The sequence below is a fragment of the Lonchura striata genome, chromosome 2, assembly GCF_050655825.1.
Source record: "Lonchura striata isolate lonStrDom1 chromosome 2, ASM5065582v1, whole genome shotgun sequence".
In the NCBI taxonomy this organism is placed as follows: domain Eukaryota; kingdom Metazoa; phylum Chordata; class Aves; order Passeriformes; family Estrildidae; genus Lonchura; species Lonchura striata.
The window spans coordinates 74666553-74690833 of NC_140704.1; the positions used below are offsets into that span (position 1 = coordinate 74666553).

Here is a 24281-nt window from a genome sequence, read left to right on the forward strand (position 1 = left end):
CCAAAATGGGTGGAATAGGCTATCCAGGGAGGTGGTTGAGCTGATATCTGCAGAGGTATTAAAAAGATGTGTAGATGTGGAACTTAGGAACAAATTTTAGTGGTGGACTCGGCAGTGTTGGAGTAACAAATGGACTCAATGATTATAGAGGTCTTTTCCAACATTAAGAATTCTGTAATTCTAAGAATTATCTGAAATTATCAAATGCTGAAATTACAGCATATATCTACTTTCAAAGAAAGAGTTAACCTTGACTTGAGCAAGCCTGAAACTTTTTCAGACTATAATGGCAACTCCAGTAGATTTAGTCAGTCAAATGTTTTTCACATTCAGCATATGCCTGCATTGGAGTACAAAGATAATATTTTCATATTTCTTCTAAAACTGAAATTCTGAAAAACTTATCTTCAGACTAATGTCTGATTTTGGTAAGCCTGAAACATTTTGTTTTAATCAAGTCATCAATAGATGCCACTAATTTGATCATTATTCTGTATAAAAAGTTCATTAACATTGAAAATTACTTGTAAATATACATATATAAACATCTTTAATATAAATACCTACACTAAATTAATAAGAAAAAAAAAAAAAGTAATTTTTTCTATACACAGCAACTCAAATCCAAGATATGTATTTACCTGAACAAAACTGCAACCCTAACAAACTGGCATATAAGGGAATCCCCCTGAGAATTCTGGAGGAACAGCTTTTTTTTTAAGAATACAGCCAAGGAGAATAGACTATTTATTCCTACAAAAATTCACTGAGAACGTATTTACATCAGGGAGAGGATGTATTTCTTTTGCATCTATTAGTACTTTGAAAGTAGAATCCTGTACTGCTGAAAAGACTAGTGGTTCTAATTTTGTGTGGTAACAGCTAAACACATTGTCTGAGGCCAATTGAGGTCAAAATCATGCAGGACTTTGCTTGGTAAGAAGAGAAGTCCTCATGGTCCATTCCTTACTATCTAATAAAGAAAACCCCAAACTCTAAGTCAAGATGACTGGTCTCAGGCTTCACATCGTAACTCAGCCATTAGATACTGAGAAGCTTGAGTATCTCCATTTGAAATGAGGCATGTGATTGTAAAACAGGCTTGAGTGAACATCATTTCATCCAGGAAGGAGCTGGCTCCTTTGGAGCCTGGGCAGGAGTACCTTGCAATTTCATTCCAGCTATCACAGCTGACTCCTTAGCTGGTGGTCACTCTCTCCATGGTGCTGTATGACAAATGACAACCATCTCATCTGGCAAAATAAACACCTTGCTTTCACATACTTGCCAAGAGCAGCAGGCCCACAACAGCAGGCCTGTGCTGCACTTGAAACCATAAGTCTACAACTTCCTACAGACCACAAACCTCTCCAGGTGTACAGCTAATCCTTGCTCCTTCATCATACCTATCTGTCAGTGCTCTTAAAACTGTCATGAAGCCTTCATCCATGTCAGCAAAAAGTCAGTACTACACTTACTCACCAGTGATAGCAATGGCAAAAATTACCAGAGAAAGGCAGCCTCATTTTATCCATGAGAAGTTAATATGATAACATGGATCCTGCCTACTTAAGTGTTCCTATCAATTCATCAGGCAGCTGCAGCAGTTACCACTTACACTTTCCACAGACAAACCTGCAGATGAATGCTAAAGCTGTGCTGAATTCAAAACCACATATGAAAATTGCATAGCTCGCAACTTAAATCCTGCACTGATGCTTTGACAAAAGTTACACAAAGATGCTTTTTCTGGCAGAGTATTCTAAACAGCCAGCTATCATATGATTTATAACCAAGTCCAACAGAGTACATTTTTTTCTTCCACTATGTCATGTGTGCTGACAATTTACTCCAGCCCCTTCCCAGCAGGATGTCCAAATGGATTTTCCATGCCATTGGTATTTTTGCTTGTCTGTATTTAAAACTTCAATATTTTGCAGGGTCATAGGAAAAAAAACTCCATCAGAGTCATCTGAGCCCAATTAGATGACACAAGAGTTTCTGTCTAAATTCCTGACCAAAAGAGTTCAAAATCATGAATAATTCTGCAATATCACCATCACTATTGAGAATGACCTTTACAAAACACTACAACACCCTCTTTGTATACAGCCAATGGATAAGACCAGTTGTAAAAATGCATGACAGTTGAGTACTTGATATGAGACAGGATGGAAGTGTTTCTCAAATGTCAATCATTAGAAAAACAGAAACAGAAGCCTGAATTTTTGAGGTAAGACTCACCTGCAAATCCAAGTGTCATTAGACCATTAACTAGGAAGGGGAAAAAAAAAAGAGATTAGTTAGATACCTCCACACTCTTATATAAAAGGATTAATGCAATTAGAAGTCAAGAAGAGTAATACATTTCAACAGAATTTTCAAAACGCTTATTCAAACATTTGTTTGTTTTCTTAAAGAGTGTGTCTGAAATAAATAATAAGCATTTAGAGAACATTATGATTTTAAATTCCTTTTTATCTATCCTTTAAATGGCTGCGTCAGACTTGTTATGGGTCTCTACATACCACTCCTTCCTCTAGTTTCTAATTCTAAGGATTAGGGACAGGGCAATTTTTACTTCAAGCTTCTTAAGAAGCTTGGGTGAAAAAGTTCAAAAAGATAACACACACAAAAAACATAGGTGTACTGTACATTCTAATAGGTAGAGGAAAAAATCCTTCTTTTTCAAACACAGCCATAAGTGTGTACTCTTCTCCTTAAAAGCATGTTGTTGTGTTTAAGTCTCCAGCTTTTGCACAATGAAGTCACACATTTTGAAAAACATTACAATAAAAACCTACAAGCTTCTTATGCAGAAGTTACACTAAAACAGGTATATTGGAAGAGCAACCAAATGGAAACAGCCTATACCAACAACAGATGCCTTCTGATTAGTGATTTGCAGTATATCCAGATGGATTAAATTAACAGAAGCCCACTGTGTTTGCACAGCTCCAGCCACACCCACAATTTTGTAATAGCTAAGAGGAACATTACTTCAATTATTCTTTATGTCCCACTGAAAAATAAAATTGCTGACAAATCTTTATAGTGTTAACCTCACATCAGAAATAAAAGTAATGATTTCACACAAATGGGTGCCTCCCTGTTTATACAATACATAGCACCCCAGTAAAATGAATCAAGATATACATAACAGAGTATCAGTACCAGTCCTTAATCTAGAACATAGTCACTGGGATGTGCCAAGATGTCAACTGAGTTAACTGAAAATTATTGTGTACATGCATGTGAGAAGAATTTAGATTCTTCCAAGGAACATATTTTTCTTCCAGAAAAGCATTAATCTCTGTCTTAGATACTAATGAGCCAGAATGTACTGTGAAGAGCAGGAATCCACATATCGGAAAATTATAATGCATCCAAACACTCAGAGATGAAACTCCGTAATACACTCCGATGGCTGTATCTCTTTCAGAAATAGAACATTTTTCTTTCCAGGCTATTAGCAGATGGACTAATAAATAGACTTGATTCCCTGTGTAAGTTTTTCTTGAATCCTTATTTGAAAATGTGCCTTATTGACTGCAGAAGACTAAAGATCACATTACAAGCACATGCTTTGTAATGAACCCAAGCCCACACATTCTGGGTAAACAGTGTAGGGTGCACACATGCCAGGTACTCCCCTGGTAGATCACAGAATGCACCCCCAATTCTTATTCTATCAATTCATATCACTATGCTCTAGATCTTTTATAGTTATGGCTGCAATAATCCTCACAAGACCACAGCAATACAAATAAAGAGACGGTTTACAACTAGAAAGAACCAGATTGTCCCAAGTGCCAGTGAGGAAAGCTGTGAAAAACCAAATACTGAATAAAGGCTTACAGGTTAGTGCTCACAAATCCTCCTGCCCACAAGAAAATGTGCTTTTTGCATTTTTTGATCTGCTCATAACAAAGTAACACAGGATGTTTTTCACCTATTCTCAGCCAAAATATTCCAGATACCTTCAGAGAAGGGTAAAAGAGCCATTCAGATTACCATGCACCATACCTCTATTTTCTTTGCTCTGAGATACTCAATAAAGATTTAATCAGGAGACTGCAGCATGCTGGCCATGATAGTTTACACAAAAACTTTCCAGTCGCTCTTTTAAGATGGGGCAAGCTCAGCCTTTTTCTTGAAAGGCTGATGCCATGACGTCTTTCATTAGAAGATTCATAGAAGCAAAATGGGTCAGTGTTGAAAGGTGTTACCAAGACCTCAAAACAGCTGGCACACACTCCCACCTGAACTAACATTTAGTGAGATAAAAGGAGGTTCCGTTTAACTGCACTAGCTGCTTACTTTTTTTTCTCCACACATGGCAGCAGCATGTATGATCATCGCCTAGCATCAGCTGAATCAGAGGAGAAGGGAACAATCAGGTTAGAACCAGAGCAAGAGGTGAAGCAAAGTATCATCAAATGAAGGATGAGGAAAAGTAGGTTTGAAAGGCTTTTGGAAAGAACAAGAGAACATAAGCAAAGTAGGAGAGAGTAATGGAAAATAAGAAACTGAGGAAAAAAACCCAATTTTTTTAATCCCAACCTTATTCAAGATCTTGCACATGAAAAATCTCATCCTAAACCTTCACTAGAACCTCTTACTATCTACTCTCTACTCTCCACTCTCCTTTTACACCTCTCTTTTTTGTAAAAGGAGAGTAGAGAGCAGATAATAAGAGGATCTAGTGAAGATCTAGGATGAGATTTTTTTCATTTTTTGTCATTCTGACACTAAAAAAGAAGTTCAAAATGAGATTCAGGGCCATACATAAATGCACAACTGGGATACATGACAGGGTAACTACCCTGTAATTTTGTCAAGTATATAAGCTTTTTATGTGAAATGGAAAAATATTTCTCAATGTTTATTTTTCTTCTATACTGTTATTTTTCACTGATATTTTTCCCAGAGGCTTAAAAGAAGCACTGAATGTCTGTCTTGCAACTACTTCAATAAATCTGAAGCAGCGTATGAATTGCTATGTGTTCTCTCTACTCTACTCCCTCTTTCTCCAAATGTTTTAAGAACAATTCTGAAAATCTTGAGTAAATATCAGTGAATTATTACAATTTTCCCTTGTCTGAATGTTTCTTCAAGATGCTGCTACTGGCAGCATACAGTAAGATATTTTGAGTGGCTCCCATACTTTCTCAGAATAATTCTTATTTTAACAGATAAAACTGTTGTATGCACCTTTTAACCAGCAATTACAATGGTGTAATACTGTGCATATTCTTAAAAAATTGTGATGTTTATCCAAAACCTCATTTTTATCAATCATAATTTTCATAAGCAAAAAGAACATATAAGGACCTCAAGTTAAGCCTCATGTGAAGAGCCTACCTCTGTACCTCTTTTAGAAGACAATCCTGCCAATTACCATAATCTAATATTTGTCTACATCAGGACGGATCTCCATTGGAAGTTATGTACTAACCAAACAGCTGCCTCCCTGCAGAACTTGAAGTTTCACTGATATCAACACATTACTGTACAAGAACTGCCCTGACATATAGTTCATAAAAGCAAGTAAAACCAGAGTTTGAAATGGGAACTGCTGCTGTGCAATCCTGTACATATGATTTGTTGAAAACATAAGTGAGAGATCAATATTCTATTAATAATATATACATGGATAATTTGTCATACTGATAAAAATCTCTATTTGTCATACTTGTAAAATCTCAATACCCACATTTTCTTATAAACCTGATTTGAAATACTGAATAAGCCAATCTTACAGCAGCCTAGTGCTTCTCCCGGCATTTTAATGTTGAACAAATCTACCTGTTGCACAGGTATGACTGAAGATCATATTAAATTCAACAATCTTTTATGCTAATTCCAAGTCATATCATTACAGGTGCTCTAGCAGGAATGCAGACACTTCACAGTATCTATACAAAAAAAATTACCCTCCTGTAGAAATCACTTCTCCTTTGCCCTCACACAATGTCAAGAGGCATCCTACTACATAAAAAAACATTGGTTACAATTGGCATAGGTTTTCTTTATTATCTGTTTCCTGGACAGTCATAATTTTAAGTGATTCATTTCACTAGGGTCTCTCTGAATACAGAAGGACAAGATGAGCTAACACAAGCATCCCATGGTTGCTTTCCAAAGCCTTTTCTAAAACTTCTCTCTTGGGGTCAAGTCAAATGTACATGGCCAAAACATGACACACTCTAAAAAGGCTAAAAAATCCTACAACTTGATGGAAAAGCCCAGAGGCCACTATAAGTGGAAGGAAAGGAAAAATAATACTATTGGTATAAAAACTAAACCACCTGTTACTCTTTAAATAACTCTCTGCACAATATAAATGGCTCAGAAGTTCATCTTTTGTTCTCAGCTACCAACTGTCCTTTTGACACTTCTTCATAAGAGGAATGGGATGGGGAGAGGGGGGCAGGAACAGGACACAAGAACAACATCACATAGTGTGAAAGCAACCAAGGAAATGAGGCAACTGAAGTTCGCAGAGACAGGCAATGACAGGAACTCAACACAAAGGAAGGATGCCAGGAATAAACAGAAGCTTGCAATAAATATAGTAGTTGAAAGAAGCGTTACACTTGCATTCAAAATTGACCCATAAAAAATGTATCTCATTGTATGGAGTGGCAGGAGCAAGATAAATCTGTTGGCAGGGTGTACTGATCTGTCTCCGTGTTGAAGAAGTTTTCTTAAGAAATAGCATAACATGGAACTCAGCTTTGCATTATCTCCGGCTTTGATGCTGAATCCCTTTTAATGCTTTTTTTATCCCCTTGTATAAATGGTACAGAAGGTGCATCTATAGCCAGAGAAACATAATATCCAAAACTAAAAGAGCAGCTCAGTGTCTACTTTATCACAGTTTGAGGCACTACATTATTGTTTTTAAATTGTGAAGGTAATTTCGGACTGTTAACTAGTTTGGACATTAGAGTCTTCTTCCTGCAGAGCAAGAAAAGCATGAAAAGAAGCAAATTAAGCTTCTTCATCTCATCACTAGAAATCAACAGGGAATGTATCAGAGGGTATCAACTGTTCCAACCCATGCTGGTACAGAGTTCCCCAGGTTTCCTGTGACTGCAAGGCAATGTGACCATTGTTCTGAACTCATGCTTCAATTGAGAATCTTTCAGAGTACAAATTATTGTCCTTTACATAGTTTTTTTGAAGTTCTTATATCACTGCTGGCAGCATATTAAGAATGAGACACAATTTCTGAACAGCCTGTCAACTTCCAGAAGTGTTGGATGGGTTTTCTACTATTTTGAAACTGGCATTTTCTATTTAAATAAATATGTAGCCAGTATTTTTAATGAAATATTTCTTTCTTTATTAGCAATTAATAATTTATCAAACAAATAAAATTAAATTAAACATACCAGTTCAACAACTAACATGTGAAGGGATATCTCAGCTGTACACTAAAATCTGTATTGTGCAGGAAATTGCATGGCTCAGCCTAAAATGTAACAATGTTTTCTTCGAGCCTTTTCTGTCCCATTACATTTTTGATGAAGCAGTATGTAACTGAAATGTAATTTTTTTTAATAACCATTGACTTTCAGACAGTGAATAAACTAAATACTCCAAGAGCAGAAGCAATTGCTTGAAGCAAACCTCTTCCACACTTTTACAAAAGTGGAATACACAAATGTATTTGTGCACTCAAATCTTTCACTTGAGATCCAACCTTCCAGAAAGTAAAACTGAGGAAGGATAAGAGGAGTACACTTGTTTTTAGACTAGAAATAAATCTGTGGCATTAGAAACCATTTAAAGATCACATCTAGCAACAAGCACAGCACCACCAGCCAGTCCAGGGGGAGTGATTGTCCCACTTTACCCCATGCTGCTGTGTCGTCACCTCAAGTCCTGTGTGTAGCTTTGGGCACCACAACACAAAAATATAACAAGCTATTAGAAAGCATCCAAAGGAGGGCTAAAAAGATCACAGAATAATTTAGACTGGAAAAGACCTCTGAGGTTACTGAGTCCAACCTATGACCTTGTCAACTAGACCAAAGCACTAAGTACCACATCCAGTCTTTCCCTAAACTCTTCCAGGGACAGTGACTCCACCATCTCCCTGAGCAGCCCATTCCAATATCAATCACACTTTCTGTGAAGAAATTCTTCCTAACATCCAGAAATTCTAACTTAAACCTCCTCAGTGCAGCTGAAGACTGTGTCCTCTCGTCCTGTCACTGGTTGCCTAGAAGAGACTGACACCCTCCTTTCAGGCAGTTGTAGAGTGATAAGGTCTCCCCTGGACTTCCCTTTCTACAGGCTGAACACCTCAGCTCATTCAGTCACTCCTCACAGGACTTATCCTCTAGACCCTTCATCAGATCCACTGCCCTTCCCTGGACTCGTTCTAGCACTTCAATGTCCTTCTTGAAGCGAGAGGCCAAAACTGCACACAGCACTCAAGGTGTAGCCTCAACAGTGCTGAATACAAGGGGAGAATCAATTCCCTACTCCTGCTGGCCACACTACTTCTGCTACAGGCCAGGATGCCATTGGTCTTCTCAGCCATCCTGGCTCATGTCCAGCTGTTGACCAGCATCCCCAGGTCCTTTTCCTCCAGACAGACTTCCAACCACTCTGACCCAACCCTGCAGCGCTGCATGAGACTGTTGTGGCCAAAGAGTGTGGCCAAAGGCTTGGCATTTGGCCTTGTTGAACCTCAGACCTATTGATCCAGCCTGTCCAGATCCCTCTGCAGAGCCTTTCTATCCTCCAGCAGATCGACATTTGCATCCATCTTGGTGTCATCCACAAATTCACTAAGCGTAGAGTTGATCCCCTCACTCAGATCATAAATAAAGATACTAAACTGGGCCCAACACTGATTCCTGGGGTATCTCACTAGAACCAGACACCAACTGGCTGCAACACCCTTCACCACAATACTCTTGTACCAGCAACCCAGCCAGTTCTTAACCCAGCAAGGAGTGCACCTGTCCAAGCTGTGGGCTGCCAGCTTCTCCAGGAGCATGCTATAGGAGTTGGTGTTAAAGGCTTTGCTGAAGACTAAACAAAGGGGAAAGCCATACGAGGAGCTGCTTAGGTCACTTAGCTTGTTCAGCCTGGAGGAGAGACCTCATTGCAGTTACAACTTCCTCATGAGTGGAAGCGGAAAGCCTGGCACTGATCTCTTCTCTGTGGCACCCAGTAACAGGACCTGAGGAAATGGCTGAAGCTGTGTTAGAGAAGGTTTAGGTTGATTATTAGGAAAAGGTTCTTTACCTAGAGGACAGGCACTGAAACAGGCTCCCCCAGAAAGTGGTCACAGCACCAAGCCTAAAAGAATTCAAGAAGCATTTGGACAATACCTTCAGGGACATGGTGTGATTCTTGGGACTATCCTATGCAAGGCCAGGAGTTGGACTTCAACGATTTGTGTGAATCCCTTCTAGCTCAGGGTATTCTATGATATAAGGTGGAAGGATGAGAGTTCCAGACGATTATACGCATTAGGAGGTTCCTACGGTCAGCAGAGGCAAGCATAACTTTCCCAACAAACCTGCATTCACCAAATTAACTTTTGTTTGTGTTACCTAGGACGTAAGGCAAAGACTGTTATTCACCATGTATCTATGGGCCTGACAAATGCTTTGTGTTCCTTGTTTTCATCTAACTTCAGCCTGCAAGACCTGTCTTCCGAGTCTCAGCACACAGTAGTTGCCACATAAGTGTGTGACATCTAGAACAATCAGACTACAGCTCTTCATGATTTATGACTACAGAAAAATACAATTCTAGCAAATGGAAGTGAAAACTTTTTTTCACCACCTAAACATCTCTACTTCTTCAAGTTCACTATACAGCCTTGTGAGGTACTGCTACTAAGGTCTCCATTTTACATGAACTATGGAAATAATGACAGAACTATTAAGAAGTCTGTCTGAGGTCACAAGCAGAAACCAGCATCAGTCTTAACTACAGTGAGCCAGCAGCAGTCTGGTGCCAGTACCTACTTCACCACTATCTCCTTTCAGAAAATGTGACCAAAGCAACTGAAAAATATGATCTCTCCGTCCAAAAGATAACTGTGAAATCTGTCAGCTGTGCAGTTTATGGGAAAGGTACGTCAACTAATGAGACAGCAGAATTCTGATTCACTACCCTCATCAATTAGATAGTTTGCAATTGCTGCTGAGACACACACACACCAGACCACGTAAGAACTGTGACAGCCCGTGAAGTTGGCCATCTGCATCCAGGACCTGAGCTTGACACTGTATCACCTGATCACCTGGGTGCACATATCTGATCTAATGGCTGCTCATTATTGCAACCCAGATGCCTATCATTAGTTGAAAAGGCAAGAAAACACAAAAGAAAATGTGATGTGAGGTAAGGTTTCCCTATAATAAGGAAAAACAGTCAGCACAATACAGACTTTATTCCATACCTAACCACCTGTGAAGTGTGTGAAACACCAGTCCCTCAAGGCCAATAGAGACTTTAGTTTGCTCCTGTGAGGTAGCCTGAAAGAGAAGTCAAGCAATCTTTTTTTTTTTTTTTTTTTTTTAGTACTTTGGGAAACGGAAATGACCCACAAAGATTTCACAGACAAGGGTCACTGCACACTCCCTCCTGAGGAAGTGTTTAAAACCATGGGATACTTGAAGACATTTAAGGTTCCTTTTTCCCTTGATAGGCAGAACATTTAAATCAAGATACTACCATCACAGAAGGTCTGGGAAAATTATTTTTTCCTTTTCTGACCAAATGACAAAAATTCCCACCCTGCACATCCACCACATCCACTTTCTCTTGATGCTGCATGTAGTCCTCTCACAGATTTCTAATGCTGTTACATATTACCATGTTGAGGCATTATATCAACATGATTCAAGTGAAGTCATGTTTTCTTTCAATTCATGCCTACTATGAAATATTAAGTTGTCCTGACCATCCAAATATGGGCTGTTTTTCTTCAGCAGTCCAGCTTGACTACCAGAGCTCCAGAGCCCTGGATACTCACCTACATGATCACAGAATCTTTTAAATTCTTCTATGAAGAACTCAAAAGAACTATAAAACACTAACAAAATTTCAGAGCTTCACATGTCTACTTACACTGCTGTACATGTACCTGCTCATAGTAGGTGTGAGTGGCTTTTTACAACACCTTTGCTCCAAAGAATAAACACTAAAAACAGATCTTTGCATGACAACATGATCCCTCTACATTATAATTTTTCCTAGGTGCATACAGGTACATAGGAAACTGCAAAACAACAAATTCTGTCATAGAAAATTACTTAGGCCAATCTACTGGAGTAAATAATTCCACCAGTGCCTATCAAGCCACTTTATTATACCCCTCCTCAACTGGACAGGAGACAAAATATAATTAAAAGCTCATGCGTCAAGGACAGGGAAAAATAACAGCTACCATCATGGGCAAGAGACTCAACATGGTAAAATAAATTTAATTTATTGCCAATTAAAATCAGAGTAGGGTAATGAGAAATAAAACCAATTCTTAAAATACCTTCCCCCTACCTCTCTCTTCTTCCCAAGCTTAATTTCACTTCTGATTTCTCTACCTCCTCCTCCTGGAGCAGTGCAGGAGGGTGGGGAATGGCAGCTGCAGCCAGTTCACAACACATTTTCTCTGTCACTCCTCCCTCCTCAGCAGGATGACTCCTCACACTCTTCCCCTACTCCAGTGCTGAATCCCTTCCACAGGAGATAAACCTCCACAAACTTCTCCAGCAAGAGTTGTCCCCACAGGCTGCAGCTCTGCATGAACTGCTTGAGCATGGGTTCTTCTACTGGATCTCAGGTCCTGTCAGGAGCCTGCAAACTTCCCACAAGGTCACAGCCTCCTTTCAGCATCTACAAGTTTAGGAATGGGGCCCTCCAGGGGCTGAGGTGGATCTCTGCTACCACGTAGTCCTCCATGGGCTGCAGGGGCACAGCTGCCTCACCCTGGTCTTCAGCACAGGCTGCAGGGGAATTCAGCTCTGGTTCCTGCAATACTTCCTCCCCCTTCTTCTGCACTCACCAGAGTTGCTTGTCTCACATGTTATCACTCCACACTTTCAACTGCTGTTCTGCAGCAGTTTTTTTCCCCATCAAAACTATGTAATTCCAGAAATGTTCCCACTGCCACTGATGGGCTCAGCCTTGGCCAACAGCAGATTCAACTGAACAATATTGGCTGTTCTCTGTATTCATCTATAAATCACGGGTTTTTTAGCTCCAACACTATCAGTGGGCCTGCAAAACAGTTTACCTAAATCTGCCAGCTTTCACAGTCTTAAGAGAATGTTTTAAGGCTGATATTTTCTGTGGCTTTGCTCCTATATGGTGGGCAAACTTTTTCACCTAAAGCCTAAGGTAAATTATTTTGGAGTCATGCAAGAAATAACTAGAAAGAAGAGTAGATAAGAATGAGTACTCCCTTCCCTCTAGTTTTTCAAATGTGTCAACAATACTTCTACTTTAGTAGGAGTTATAAAGAGCTTAATTTATTTATACAGCTGTGGAGTGGTACACTCTGATACCAGAAGGAATCCCTCACATCTTCCAGATCTTTTGTAGAACAAGGTCTCATGGTTTGACACTGACACAGTGCCAGCACCCCCATAAAAATGCAACCTCTCAATTGAATGCTGTGAAATGCTATCAAGAACATAGCAGAGCAGGCCCAAGCTTAGTAACAAAGGAAAAAAAAAAACTTTATTAAACTACTACTACTATACTACTATTAAAGAAAAAAGAAAGAAAAACACACACTAAATCCAAAATGAAAACCTTCCAAAACATCCCTCCCCCCCCTCAATTCCAACAAACCACAGTGAGACACAACTTGGACCCCCAATCAGTTTCCTACCCTTCAGATAATCAATACTCAGTCCATCGAGGGAGAGAGGAGCCTCTCCGGTGCCATAGACCCCCCAAGAAACACAGCTGCCACTTCTTGTGTTTCCAGGTCACATATGGCACTGCCCGGAGAAGAATTTTGCCATGGTGATAATTCTCCTTTCCATGCAGTGCTCTCACCACCATACATGGATGGACAGACTGCTCATAGGGTTTTCTTTTCAAGGATGCTTTGCCAAGGACCAAAGAAAAACAACAGTTCAGTTTCTCATTTTTTGGGACCACAGTCCCCCCCATTTTCTTCCTCCCCTGGTCCAAGGGTCTTAAGAACAGAGATCATCTTCTTTCTGAAGACAGAGGGCATCACCACACCCTCCTCAACTCTTCTCTGTTCACTCCACTCCTGTGTTGGTAGTCACTGAGGCAGGTCTAAGTCCAGCCAAAAGCCACTCCATCATCTTCCCCCCAATCTTCTTTCCCTAACATCCCAGGTCCCAGGCTGTCTCTCTTCCTCTCTTTCAAACCGAGGAGGAGTAAAATTTCACAAAGCTTTCATTTCTCAAGGAATGGTTAAAAGTCCTGACTCCCTGGATGGCTCTTGACCCAGGCTCTAGCTCCCATGGCTGAACACACTTCCAACCACACCCCCCCCCCCCCCGCCCTTCCTCCTGTGCCAGAGTACAGCACTATTGCTGTCTCTTGAGAGAGAGAGAGAGAGACAGAGAGAGAGAGAGACTCTGGGGAAAATGCAGACATCCCAGATTTTCCTCCATTGTTCCATCTGCAGGGAGCCGGAGCCAGTTCCAGACCCTCCACCCTTCAGCCTACCTCAACCTGGGCCACATGGCTTCCGCTCCCGCACCCAGCCACCTGGCTGTGGGGGGAAAGTCTGCACTCTCAGAGCACCAGAACCAAAGACAGAGTTCCCCTGGGAATTCTGCTTTTAACCCTTCTGTGTTCTTAAGAGGCGTGTCCACCCTCAATTGGTCACTCCAAGCGTCAATATCCAACCCTGACTGGATTGACCTCTTCCTTCTGAGAAAATTCTTTTTCCGTGTCAAACCACAATACAAGGTGAAGAAGGTCTTTCAATAATTTCTGGACTAAGCCTAGAACATCTACTCCAATACAGATATTCTTCATAAAGATTTCCAGTGTACATTTCAAGACTGCAAGAATCCCCCATTTTCTACAAGAGGTGTTTATTTCACATTTTTCCTACCAGTACTTTTTGTTTTTTAAATCACTGCATGATAAAATATGAAGTAGCTGGGAGGAAAAGAAAACCTAAATATTGCACAGGCATATTTGGCATGGAACAGCATAAGCCATATAGCAACAAGTATTCTTATGGTCTTGCAGTGCACATTCCACCTGTTCTATACTGTTGCATCAGAAAGGTAAGACAAAGAGGAGTTACAACGTACTTGAACTAAAACTCACTGAAAACATGAAGTTGAAAAATGTCACATTACTTCACAGAGAGAGACTCCTCTCCCAATTTTCAAAAATATTTAAATCCAAGAAAAGAGCACTAATATTTCTTTCCAAAAAATCTTAAAGTATGGAAAGAAAACAAGTATTTTTGAGGAGCCTAGTTTTATTTTGACCTTTATTTGGCAATGCTCAAATTTTTTTGTTGTTTCTGGTTTACACTGGAGCCAGTTAAATAGAAACTGGACCGATGGCTATTCCAGCAATATTATCTCTACTTCAATGTGCATCACATGGTAAAAAATTATCACCCAAACATAGCCCTGCAATTATGTTCAGCAGCCACATTTACTAATGGCAAAGGTTACCATTCCTGAATGCAAATCCACTTACGTCCACTGGTCAAAAATAAGAGATTTACATTATTTTACAAAAGTTCTGACTTTGCATTAGCTTGAAATACAGACACAGCTTATAATAAAACTAAATATTGATCTGCTTTCTAAAAATAAAGGAGGAGATTTCACACATTCTGAATGACAACTGATGACTTTGACCATCTCTTCACTGAAAGAAAAAAAGAATTTGTTTTTCCTATTTCTCTTGAAAACATTATCTTAATGCTTTATCAGAGTAAGTTTACAATACACATGGCTAAATACATTTAAAGAAACCTCTTCTAATATTAAATTGGATAAGTTATGTTCTTGGTACATGGAGATCATTGAGGAATAAAGCTGGAACAGCTCATAGACTGAAGAGATGTGGAAAGACAGCATTACACTTACAGCCACTTGTCAAAAACAAGCATGAACAGAAAATTTGTTCCATGGTCCCATGTAGCTACCAGGCAGCAAAACCTTAATGTAAAGGCTGAGATCCCCTTCAAGCAAAGGCCACCTCCACTCCAAAGCTGTAGAACACGTCTGGATAGCCCGAAGACAGCCACAGCTCCTCAGACAATATCAATTGCAAGCACCCTCATGGAGAGCAGCCCTGAGGACACTCCCCAGTCAGAGAGATTACAGATCAAAGCTTACGTGCAAGTGCTAAAGTCTTAGAAGAAAAATGAGCTTTGTATCCTATTGATGACCACGTGAATGACTTCTATAAGGTTCCACTTCCTGTTCCAGTATTTCCCCATCTCTTCACAATATCTTATAGCTGTGAAATCTTTTGCCCTTTGTGCTAAAGGTAGAGGGGCCACCCAGAAAAAAGGCTGCATACCCTGTCAAATCTCAAACTATGTATTTTGACAGAACAACAATAATGCAAAAAAAATTTATAACAATTAGAGTCTCTAGCATGAATCTCTCTGGACACAAAAGGATGCAAAAGGGATCTGTTACTTGTGACATTTGGAAACAAAACGATTTCACACAATAAGTGGCAGTCATTAAAGGCTAATGTTAGTTACACTACTTATTCTGACACTGCCCACAGATAATGCTCTGCAAAATAAAGGCAAATTAGTCACATTTATTAGAGTGTGAAAATCTTAAGACATATGCTTTATTGTAGGGCTCAGTGCTTCTGCACAGTTCTTTTCTCACCCAGGTTAATCTGGTTAGATGCAAACAAGATGTGCTTTCATCAGCCCGGTATCTGCTAGGGTCTCAGCAGCGCCTACCACATCTTCCTCTTCAGGAAAGAGTCCCCCTGGCTCAGAGCATAGTGACACCCCATCTGCAGAAGGCCATCATTCTGTCTCCATACAGGCAAAATTCTGTATTCCTGGAGACAAACTGACGCCAAGGGCTGTTATGTAGGCATGCCGCTTGTCCAAGACAATCTGGTAGATATGTTAAGCTGCTCTGAAGATAACAAGGGATCCTCTCTACCCTTTGGACCATTTCTAACAGTGCCACTGCATTTTCTTTTGAGGCTTCTAGCAAGGAAAAAAGCTGTCTCCTCTTTTCAGATTGGTTTCAAGGAAACCAATATATGAAGGGAGATCAAAAACTTCTGAAAGGGTACCTTTCTCCTACTCCACTTTGCTACTCCTTTCTTTCCTCATACTTGCACATTTCCACAGAAGACGTAAGAGTCCTTCAAGCAGACTTCAGCTTGCTCTACATATATATTCACATTAAAATAATGTGAATTTTTTCCATTTATATTTTCTAGTTTATTTTAATGCAAACCTGGCTGTGAAGAGGTTCTTATTTTAGAAAAGACAGGCTGTTTCCATAAAACATGAAATAATACACTTCTAAAATTCTGTCCTGAAATAAAATGGTTCATGTGACAGCTTTCACTAAACTAAAATGGTGTGAATTAAAACAGTTTTCATTATGCTTGTGAAAATTAATCTCTCTGAGTCACAAATGAAAGAACAGTTTGCTTTCTTCATGCGTTTCTCAAGTACTAATTTCAATAGCCAAGACACAGATGGTAGCAAATGGTGTTTTGTAAGGGACCACTCATTGCATTTTTTTCCTTGGTAAGGCAAACTGGAAATTGATTCATTGTTTGCAATTCAAGCCATGAATCAACTCAGTTACCAGCAGATAGGTGGGAGAAACTAAAACACAAATGATACAATCAACTACTGATGGTTCAACACTTAACTCAACCGACAAAACCTCCCATAGCTCCCCTTGAGCTCAATTCAAGACCCTTTCCTTCAAATCATGCAGTTTGTGTGTATCTGCACCTATAGCAGTACCTGTCTGTCTCAGTGTAGAAGTCAATCTCCACTTCATAGACTCTTACGATTTGCCTCATAGGCAAAACAAACCTACAAAGTCCTGAGACACCAAGGGTATTTAAAGTCTTAATGAGGATGTAGATAGCAAGTTCTTACTAATTTAGGAGCAACAGTTTACATTAGCTAAATGGTCTCCAGGATTGGATCTCATTGCTGTAAATCAGGTTTTAAAAGCCCAGAGTTACCTTCAAAAATGAGTTCCTTCTGAGCACTGGAACCAAGCCAGCTCAAGATAGTATTTGATGCTCTGTGCTACCACCTGCAGTCCACTTGCCACCACAAGGACAATCCTGCCATTCACCCTCTCAAGGGAACTGGTGTGAACCTGTCCCCTGTTGCACATGTAGGTGCTGGAAAAGAAGCAACACCTTCCTCAATAAAAGAATTAGGAGACACAAACAGGGTGAAGGGTGGTGGGAAGAATGCCTGGATCCAACAACAAATTGGAACACAGGATGCATTTACACCAGATGCTTTGCTTTCAGGATAGATGTTGGTGGAGTCTGCTGCCTGTCTTCCTGCTTTTCTAGTGTGGAAAATCACATCTTTACAATATCAAGCATAATTTTGGCAGAGATGTGTTTTTGTTAGAACTCTGTGGTCGGTCTCAAAATGAAATGGTCTGTTTTGTAAAAGTTTATTTGTTTTACACACACACACTCACCTTGGTCTATTAAATTCAGAACTCCTACGATGGTATTCCCTTTCTTTGTTCCACCCTTTGCAGCTGCAGAACAGCATGATATTCATAAGAAAATAATGGGGAAAAAAAAAATACCCTTGATTTGGTTTTCAAACTTTAACCCACTAAAATTGTTTCCTGTTGGATTTTTTTTTTTTATCATTGGAATCCAAACTCTTCAGGACTTACATATGCCATGTTTCACATAAGGGCAGCTCAGGACCCTACAGAATTTGGACTTTTATACTCAGCTTTTTCATTATTGTTTGCAGATGAGGTATAGTCTTCAAAACAGAAAGTAAAAATGTAATTGGGACCAGGCTGTTTCCAACTGTCCAGCTGCTCAGCTGTGACCAAAGCATTAAGCCTGGCTGACCCCTGTGAAAACAGATTATGAAATGCAAAAACCAACTGACTATCTTTGAAATCTGCACACAAGAACTGCTCCAGATAAGGATCACACCATCTCTCTTGAAATAGGTTTATAGAAATATATTGAGGAAGATTACTCTGGAATTTAAAAAATACCCAGCTTTACTCTGGTAGCATCTTTTTACTCAAATACAAATAGTACCATGGAAATGCAGGTGTTACATAAGGAATGAAGGAGAAACATTTGGGCAGGGATTCCAAAACAATTACCTGTATAAAAAAAACAACTTTGTTAAAAGTGGTCAAGCCCTTACCTCTTCTTACCTCAGTTTCCATACATAGAAGTATACCAAGAAAATTTGGTATGATGGTAAATACAACGCTATTTCTTAGGTGCTTAGATTCCACCATTAGTAGGTGTCTTACAAGTATCTACAGCTCTGCTAAGCCAAATCAGAGGATTTCACCTGACAGCTGGTGTTTCCAGCTCTTACCCATTCTGGATGTTATTGCACTTCACAGAACTGATGACATGTCTGTGTACCAAGTACCTCGGCTGATGCATTCTTTCCCCTCCACACTCTGTAAATTCAGCTTCTCCTACAATCACTGAGTGAACACACTGCCTTTTTGTCCATCTCACTAAGGATGCACAACACAACAAGTAGTTATGCATAGACATAATGAGTCAAAACTCCTAGGCAGAAAGATAAAGAAAGTAGTTGCCTGTGGTTACAGAACTACAGTCCCACACCCCACCCAGATGGGCTTCCCACTGCCTTCAGTGAGCTTAGCACTGAGGAATGGTGGTTTCACCTTAATGACAGAGGTCACAGCTCTGTGCTTAATTAAAAAAAAAAAATAAGAATGACCATTCAATTAAAATAAATATTCTTACAAAATAACTATTTTTTAAACTGTGTTTGTATTTCCAAATAAGCAATTTAGTTTTCTACCAATTTAGGCTTTTCTTATAAAAAAACCTGAGTTCACATCCTAAAACTCTAAAGTTTTTCTACTAGGAAACTAGTCTCATTTAATTAGTTCTTGATTATATCTACCCTTTCCAATTCCAAGAAAAAGTAATGTATTATCAGTTAACAGATATTCTTAAAATCTTTTGTGTCTGCATTATTCAATTAGGACTAGAATTGGCACAGTTAAAAATGTCTAACACAATTGATTTATCTGTGCCTCTCTGGTGAAAAATGTCCTGTAGCTTCCTGAGCCACAGCGACACTGTCCTTCACTCTAGTAAATCTCTGAAAACAAATCTCCATTGGGTAATTCTGCTTTGCAAAAATCACAGCAACATCGCCTCCCCATACAAAAAGACTATTGCCTAGTTCCCTAAGCTCAAGACTGCATAAATATTTCACATGTCAAGACAAGTGTTGGTTGTCTTTTCAGCTGAGGAATAACAGAAATCTGAGCAACTAAAGTAAGATTTTAGAAGTCCTCAAGCCACAGAGAATCAGAAATTTGTGCATGTAGCATGTCATTCTGTTGACAGACCAGCTAAGGATGATGCTACTGAGCACTGTAGAAACTGTCTATTTGTTTGTGGGTCTTTTCATAGAAATACTGTAGTGTTTAGCAGTTTTGAAAGGGGTCAAAAATAACAAAGTTCTGAAGTCCTCAGATATATCTTCTAAAGGTACCAGGCTTGAATTTTTGTTACTTAAGTGTGACTCACAGGAAATCAACTACATCTCTTAGATTACCGCTGAGTGAAGATGATCAGAGCTGATTTCTGGCAACTTCAGATGACTGCAACACATTAAATATGAGAGCCCTAAGCAATCTACCTGACAAGGAACAATAGTTTTTCCAGCAGCCAAGGCAGACTAAGTGAAAGATCTGAAGGATATCTGTGCTTGATAGCTACGTGCTTGAAACTCAACTACTCTAACAGGAATCAGCCCTTCATTCTTCAGGAAAAAACCTTTCCCAATAGCCAAACACACCTCCCCAGAATCCGTGTGGGATCCAAGATGGAAATCCTGACTAAGGCAAGAAGTTAGAGATTGTTTACCCCGGGGCCTGGACTCCTCTCAGAGATGTCGGCGCGATGCTGAAGGGGACCACCGGCCCCGCTGCCCGCCAGGCGCGGCTGGAACGCTCTCGCTGCGAAGCCGCCGCTATGCTCGGGATGGAGAGCCCCGGAGGGAAAGTGATCCCCGCTGCGTCCCGACCCGCCGGCAAGGGAGGCCCGGAGACCCCCTCCCAAAGGGATTCTCTAGCCAAAGAAGGGGCGCTCCCACCTTCCCCGAACTTCAGCCCCACGTCCCGGCTTGAAGCATTGCCCTCGGAGACTGCGCACCCGCGAGGATGCTCAGCCCGTCCCGGTGCAGCAGCCCCGGAGCGGTAGCGGCGAGCCCCACCGCACACTGCCGGGACGCCCCCGGCCAGCTCCGCCAGCCACTTACCCCAGAGCAGCAGGACGGGGAGCTGCTGCCGGCGGCTGCCCTGCGCCTCCATCCCGGCGCGGGCGGCAGCGGCCGCGGAGGACGGAGCCCACATGGGGCGGCCAGCTCGCAGCCGCAGAAGGCCCGAACTGGCTTCAGGCCGCCCGCAGGGGAGGCTCTTCATGCCTCGGCGTCCAGCCCCGGGCGGCGGCGGCAGCGTGGGCGGGGGCGCAGGGGAGCAGCTCCTCCGCCCCGGGTGCTTCCAGCAGGGCGGAAACGGCGGCCGGGCCGGGCCGGGCCGGGCCGGGCGGAACGGGACAGGACAGGGACAGGAGCAGGAGCAGGGGCAAGCACGTGCGAGTGTGCTGTGTGTGCGGCCACAGAAGCGCGGCTGTGCCTCCTGCTCCTCCAACAACCACGGCAGGAGCGATGCCGCTCCCAGCCATCGGTCTGTGTGGCTGCCTAGAGGAAAGGCACCTACCCCCAGGACAGTTCTGGTTGTAACTGTCTGAGGGATTCAGGGATTCTTCACCCCTTGCCCTGGGAGCCAGATCAGTTGCTCTCATCCTATCACAACATCCTGGCGGTGGGGGTGAAGGCTTGAGATGCTGGAGGGCCACCTGTGTTAGCTCACTTGCAGCCATTGCACGGCATGTGTTGGCATGCTCAGTATTCACAGCTGAACATGGGGAGTGAGCTTGTCTGACCCCACACAGACCCAGAGCAGCCTGGAGTTCTAAGATGCTACGTGTATGTGTATTTTTATGTTGCAATTTCATCTTTGCCTATCTCTTTTCAGAGATGGTACAGCTCCTGATTTTCATCAATATTTAAAAGCTGTGTTCCTAGAGCTCTCTAGGAAATTAGCATATCCATCGAGAAACACCAGACTGGGAAGCTGCTAAAGGCGACTTTTCTTACCTAAAATAGTAGTATTGCTCAGTAACGAGGACTCAGACTGTTCTTCTGGGTACATGGACACTCCACCTCAATAATGGCCTTCTAGTAGAACATTAAATCACTGTCATTATTAAAGGTCAAATGTACCATCAAATTTCAAAAGAGATTTTCAAGCCACACACAAGAACAAAGAGTACTTTTAGGTATCAGTCAGGTTGTTAACATTGACTTTGTACACTTGCCTTGCACAGTGCTCCAAACACTTTTAGAGACTGGGACCCCAAAATGTGCCTTTGTAACCACTGTTTTCAGTACACAACCTTTGTCTGATTTATTCTGTTGTCTAGGCTGAACGAAATGGAGAACTTCAGAAACCACAGAGAAGGTTGGGAATACAATGTTGAAACAGCTCTGTAGACATTTAAGTGTGTCACTGAGAGTTAACCTCCTATCCCTTGTGTGCCACTTCTTCCACTTAGCTGGAAGCAAAGCTTGTAAAACACCATAAACCATAAATAATCCGTAGCTCAGGGAGATCATCCTTCAGCAGAGGGGCTGCCATTTCTGCTTTGTAAAGAGTGTTTGCAATCTGCCCCTGCCAGAAGAAGCTGCAGCGAAGTGACAAGCATGAAGGCACATACACCACAGACTAGTTATACCATCTATACATTGTGTGTAATATGGATAATTCGTGCCTGCAGGGTGATAGGTGAAATGAAGAAGGTCTTTGCCTTTATTAGTGTTCAGCTCTTTATTAAAAAGTCAGCTCGGCAGGGGGGCTGTTGTAGCTTCTTCTGGTAGCTGTAGGGTGAGAAGGCGTGCAGAGTCTGTCCCTGGAGTCTCCGTGGCACGCTGGTAGCCAGAAGTGAAGAGGTGTCCAGTCTGTATCTGAAGTCCCAGGAGACTGTCCTCTTTCCTTTCCTCCTGGTACACTGGTAGTCACAGGGTAGGGGGGGGGTGTGCAGAGCCTTCTGCCAAAATCCAGCAGCAGCTATCCCTCTCCTGCCCTCCTGGTAACAGCAGGTAAAGTGTGTGTTCTCCTTGTGCCTGCTTCCCACAGCCCAATCCAATCTGGTCCTCTGCAGGTTATGGTGACAGGTCAAACACAGACTAGGGATGGGTTCCCTTTTCCCCAACCAGCACACCCATCCAGCCCCCTCCACTGTGCCCCTCTTTTTCATTTTGGGGTACTTTTCATCCCCAAAACCCCCTCCCATGATTCCACTGGCTTATTTTGCATCCTAGTCCTAGTTTGGGTGGGGGTGTAGGTGATTCCCAGGAGCGATTAGCTAATTAACATTTCAACATCCATACTTAGCTTAAGCCAAAGTGTCCCAGCCAGGCTGTTTTGTTCATAACAATAGGTATGTAATGTTTCATACTACTGAAATTATTGGCATAAAACATATGAGCCAGAGCTAGGGGGTTGCTTCACATATGTTGAAACTATAGCTGATAAGACTTCATTTACAAGTTAATACACATAGGTCCTTAGGTTCGAGATGGGTCATTTCTCAAGGTGATCTAGGAACTCCCAGGCAATGATTGTCCTGGCTACTACCCAAGATTGAGATCTCTGGAACCACCAAAAGATACATCTCAATATTGAGTTCCCTTTAACTCCATCAAGGATGTACTTCCTGGACAAGGATTGCTTCCTGGACTCCTGTTTGTTCAACTCAGCACGGAGGAAAGAAACTTTATAAAATTGTGGGACTTTGAATGGAAAGAAAAGGCTGATTGCCAAAATCCTGGCCTCGAGCAAAATAAACCATATAAAATCTGCTTGCACATGACGGTCAGTGTGAAACATAGGGGTATGCTGTGTTGGTCAAACCTGTGTCTCACCCAGCACCGATCCCAGTCTCAGTACTGTCCTTTTCTTTGTAGCTGGCTCAGATAGAATTTGATCACTAAATAATTTTTTTTTTTAATTTGGCTAGATTAATTTTTACCTATAACATATAGCAGTCTTTCTAACAGTAAGATCTTGATTTCCATCACAAATTCCATTTCTCGCAAATCTGAAAATACAGTTAGTATTTTCAATAATTTAGATTGATTTCCAGGAGGCTAAGCATCATGGTTTATTGCAATATTATATGTTTAAAATGTTTTAAAAGTATAGTATATTATACAGTATAAAGGCAATGCTTTTTGTAACACACCTGGAGATAATGGTGACGGGTCTTTTTGCATCAATTGCATTTGTTTTCTTCTCCTGTTTCAGATGAAAAACTGGCAAAGTGAGTGTTACTTCTTCCAACTCTCAAGATTCAGCAAGCACTTACCATTTTGTGCTTGCAGCACATAGTTTGAAGGTGCAAACAGTATCTCTGAGGTAGAAAAAATTGATAGAATTTATAGGTAAATGCACTAATGCAGCATGTTGCATTGTGTTATGTGTATTTTGGATAATTCATGCTTATAAAAAGAAATATATATAGAATATGTTATGTTGGTCAGAAATATTCTTAAAAGGTTTTAAGCATGCAAGCCAGAGTTGGGAGATTGCTTCAAGATATGTCAAAACCGCTGGCAAGAGAGAGGAGGACCTCATTTACAAATTAATGAACGTAGCAAGGTGATCCGAGGAACTCCGAAGCTATGAATACTTCATAAATACATTGGAAAGATACATCTCAATGCCACGTTCCAGTAACTCGACGATGGACTTACATCACGCTTTGGATACAGTTTTGTTCAGCTTGACCTGGAGAAAAGAAACTATGTGAATATACGACTCTGAAAGGAAGAAAATCTTGATCGCAGAAAACTCTGCCTCGGGCAGAATAAACTGTATAAGAACCGCTGGGACAGGACAATCAGTGTGAACATAGGAGACCCTATGCTGTAGCGGTTGGACCTATGTCTCACCCAGTGCCGATCCCAGGCTCGGCTCTGTTCTTTC

General features: G+C 41.2%; 1 protein-coding gene across 2 annotated transcripts in view; it reads right to left on the reverse strand.

The window, feature by feature from the left end:
- Positions 1–20716, reverse strand: part of RAMP3 (receptor activity modifying protein 3) — a 42841-nt gene extending 22125 nt beyond the window's left edge. Inside the window, exons 1-2 of one of the 2 annotated variants that reach the window (XM_021526422.4) lie at positions 20492–20699; positions 2245–2274 (exon numbers count right to left, since the gene is read on the reverse strand). In XM_021526422.4, coding sequence (XP_021382097.2) covers positions 2245–2274; positions 20492–20654 — 193 coding nt within the window. In that variant the 5' untranslated portion in view covers positions 20655–20699. Of the gene's footprint in view, positions 1–2244; positions 2275–20491 lie in introns of both variants that reach the window. The other variant, XM_085571602.1, reaches the window with a different exon arrangement.
- Between the last annotated feature and the right edge of the window lie 3565 nt (positions 20717–24281).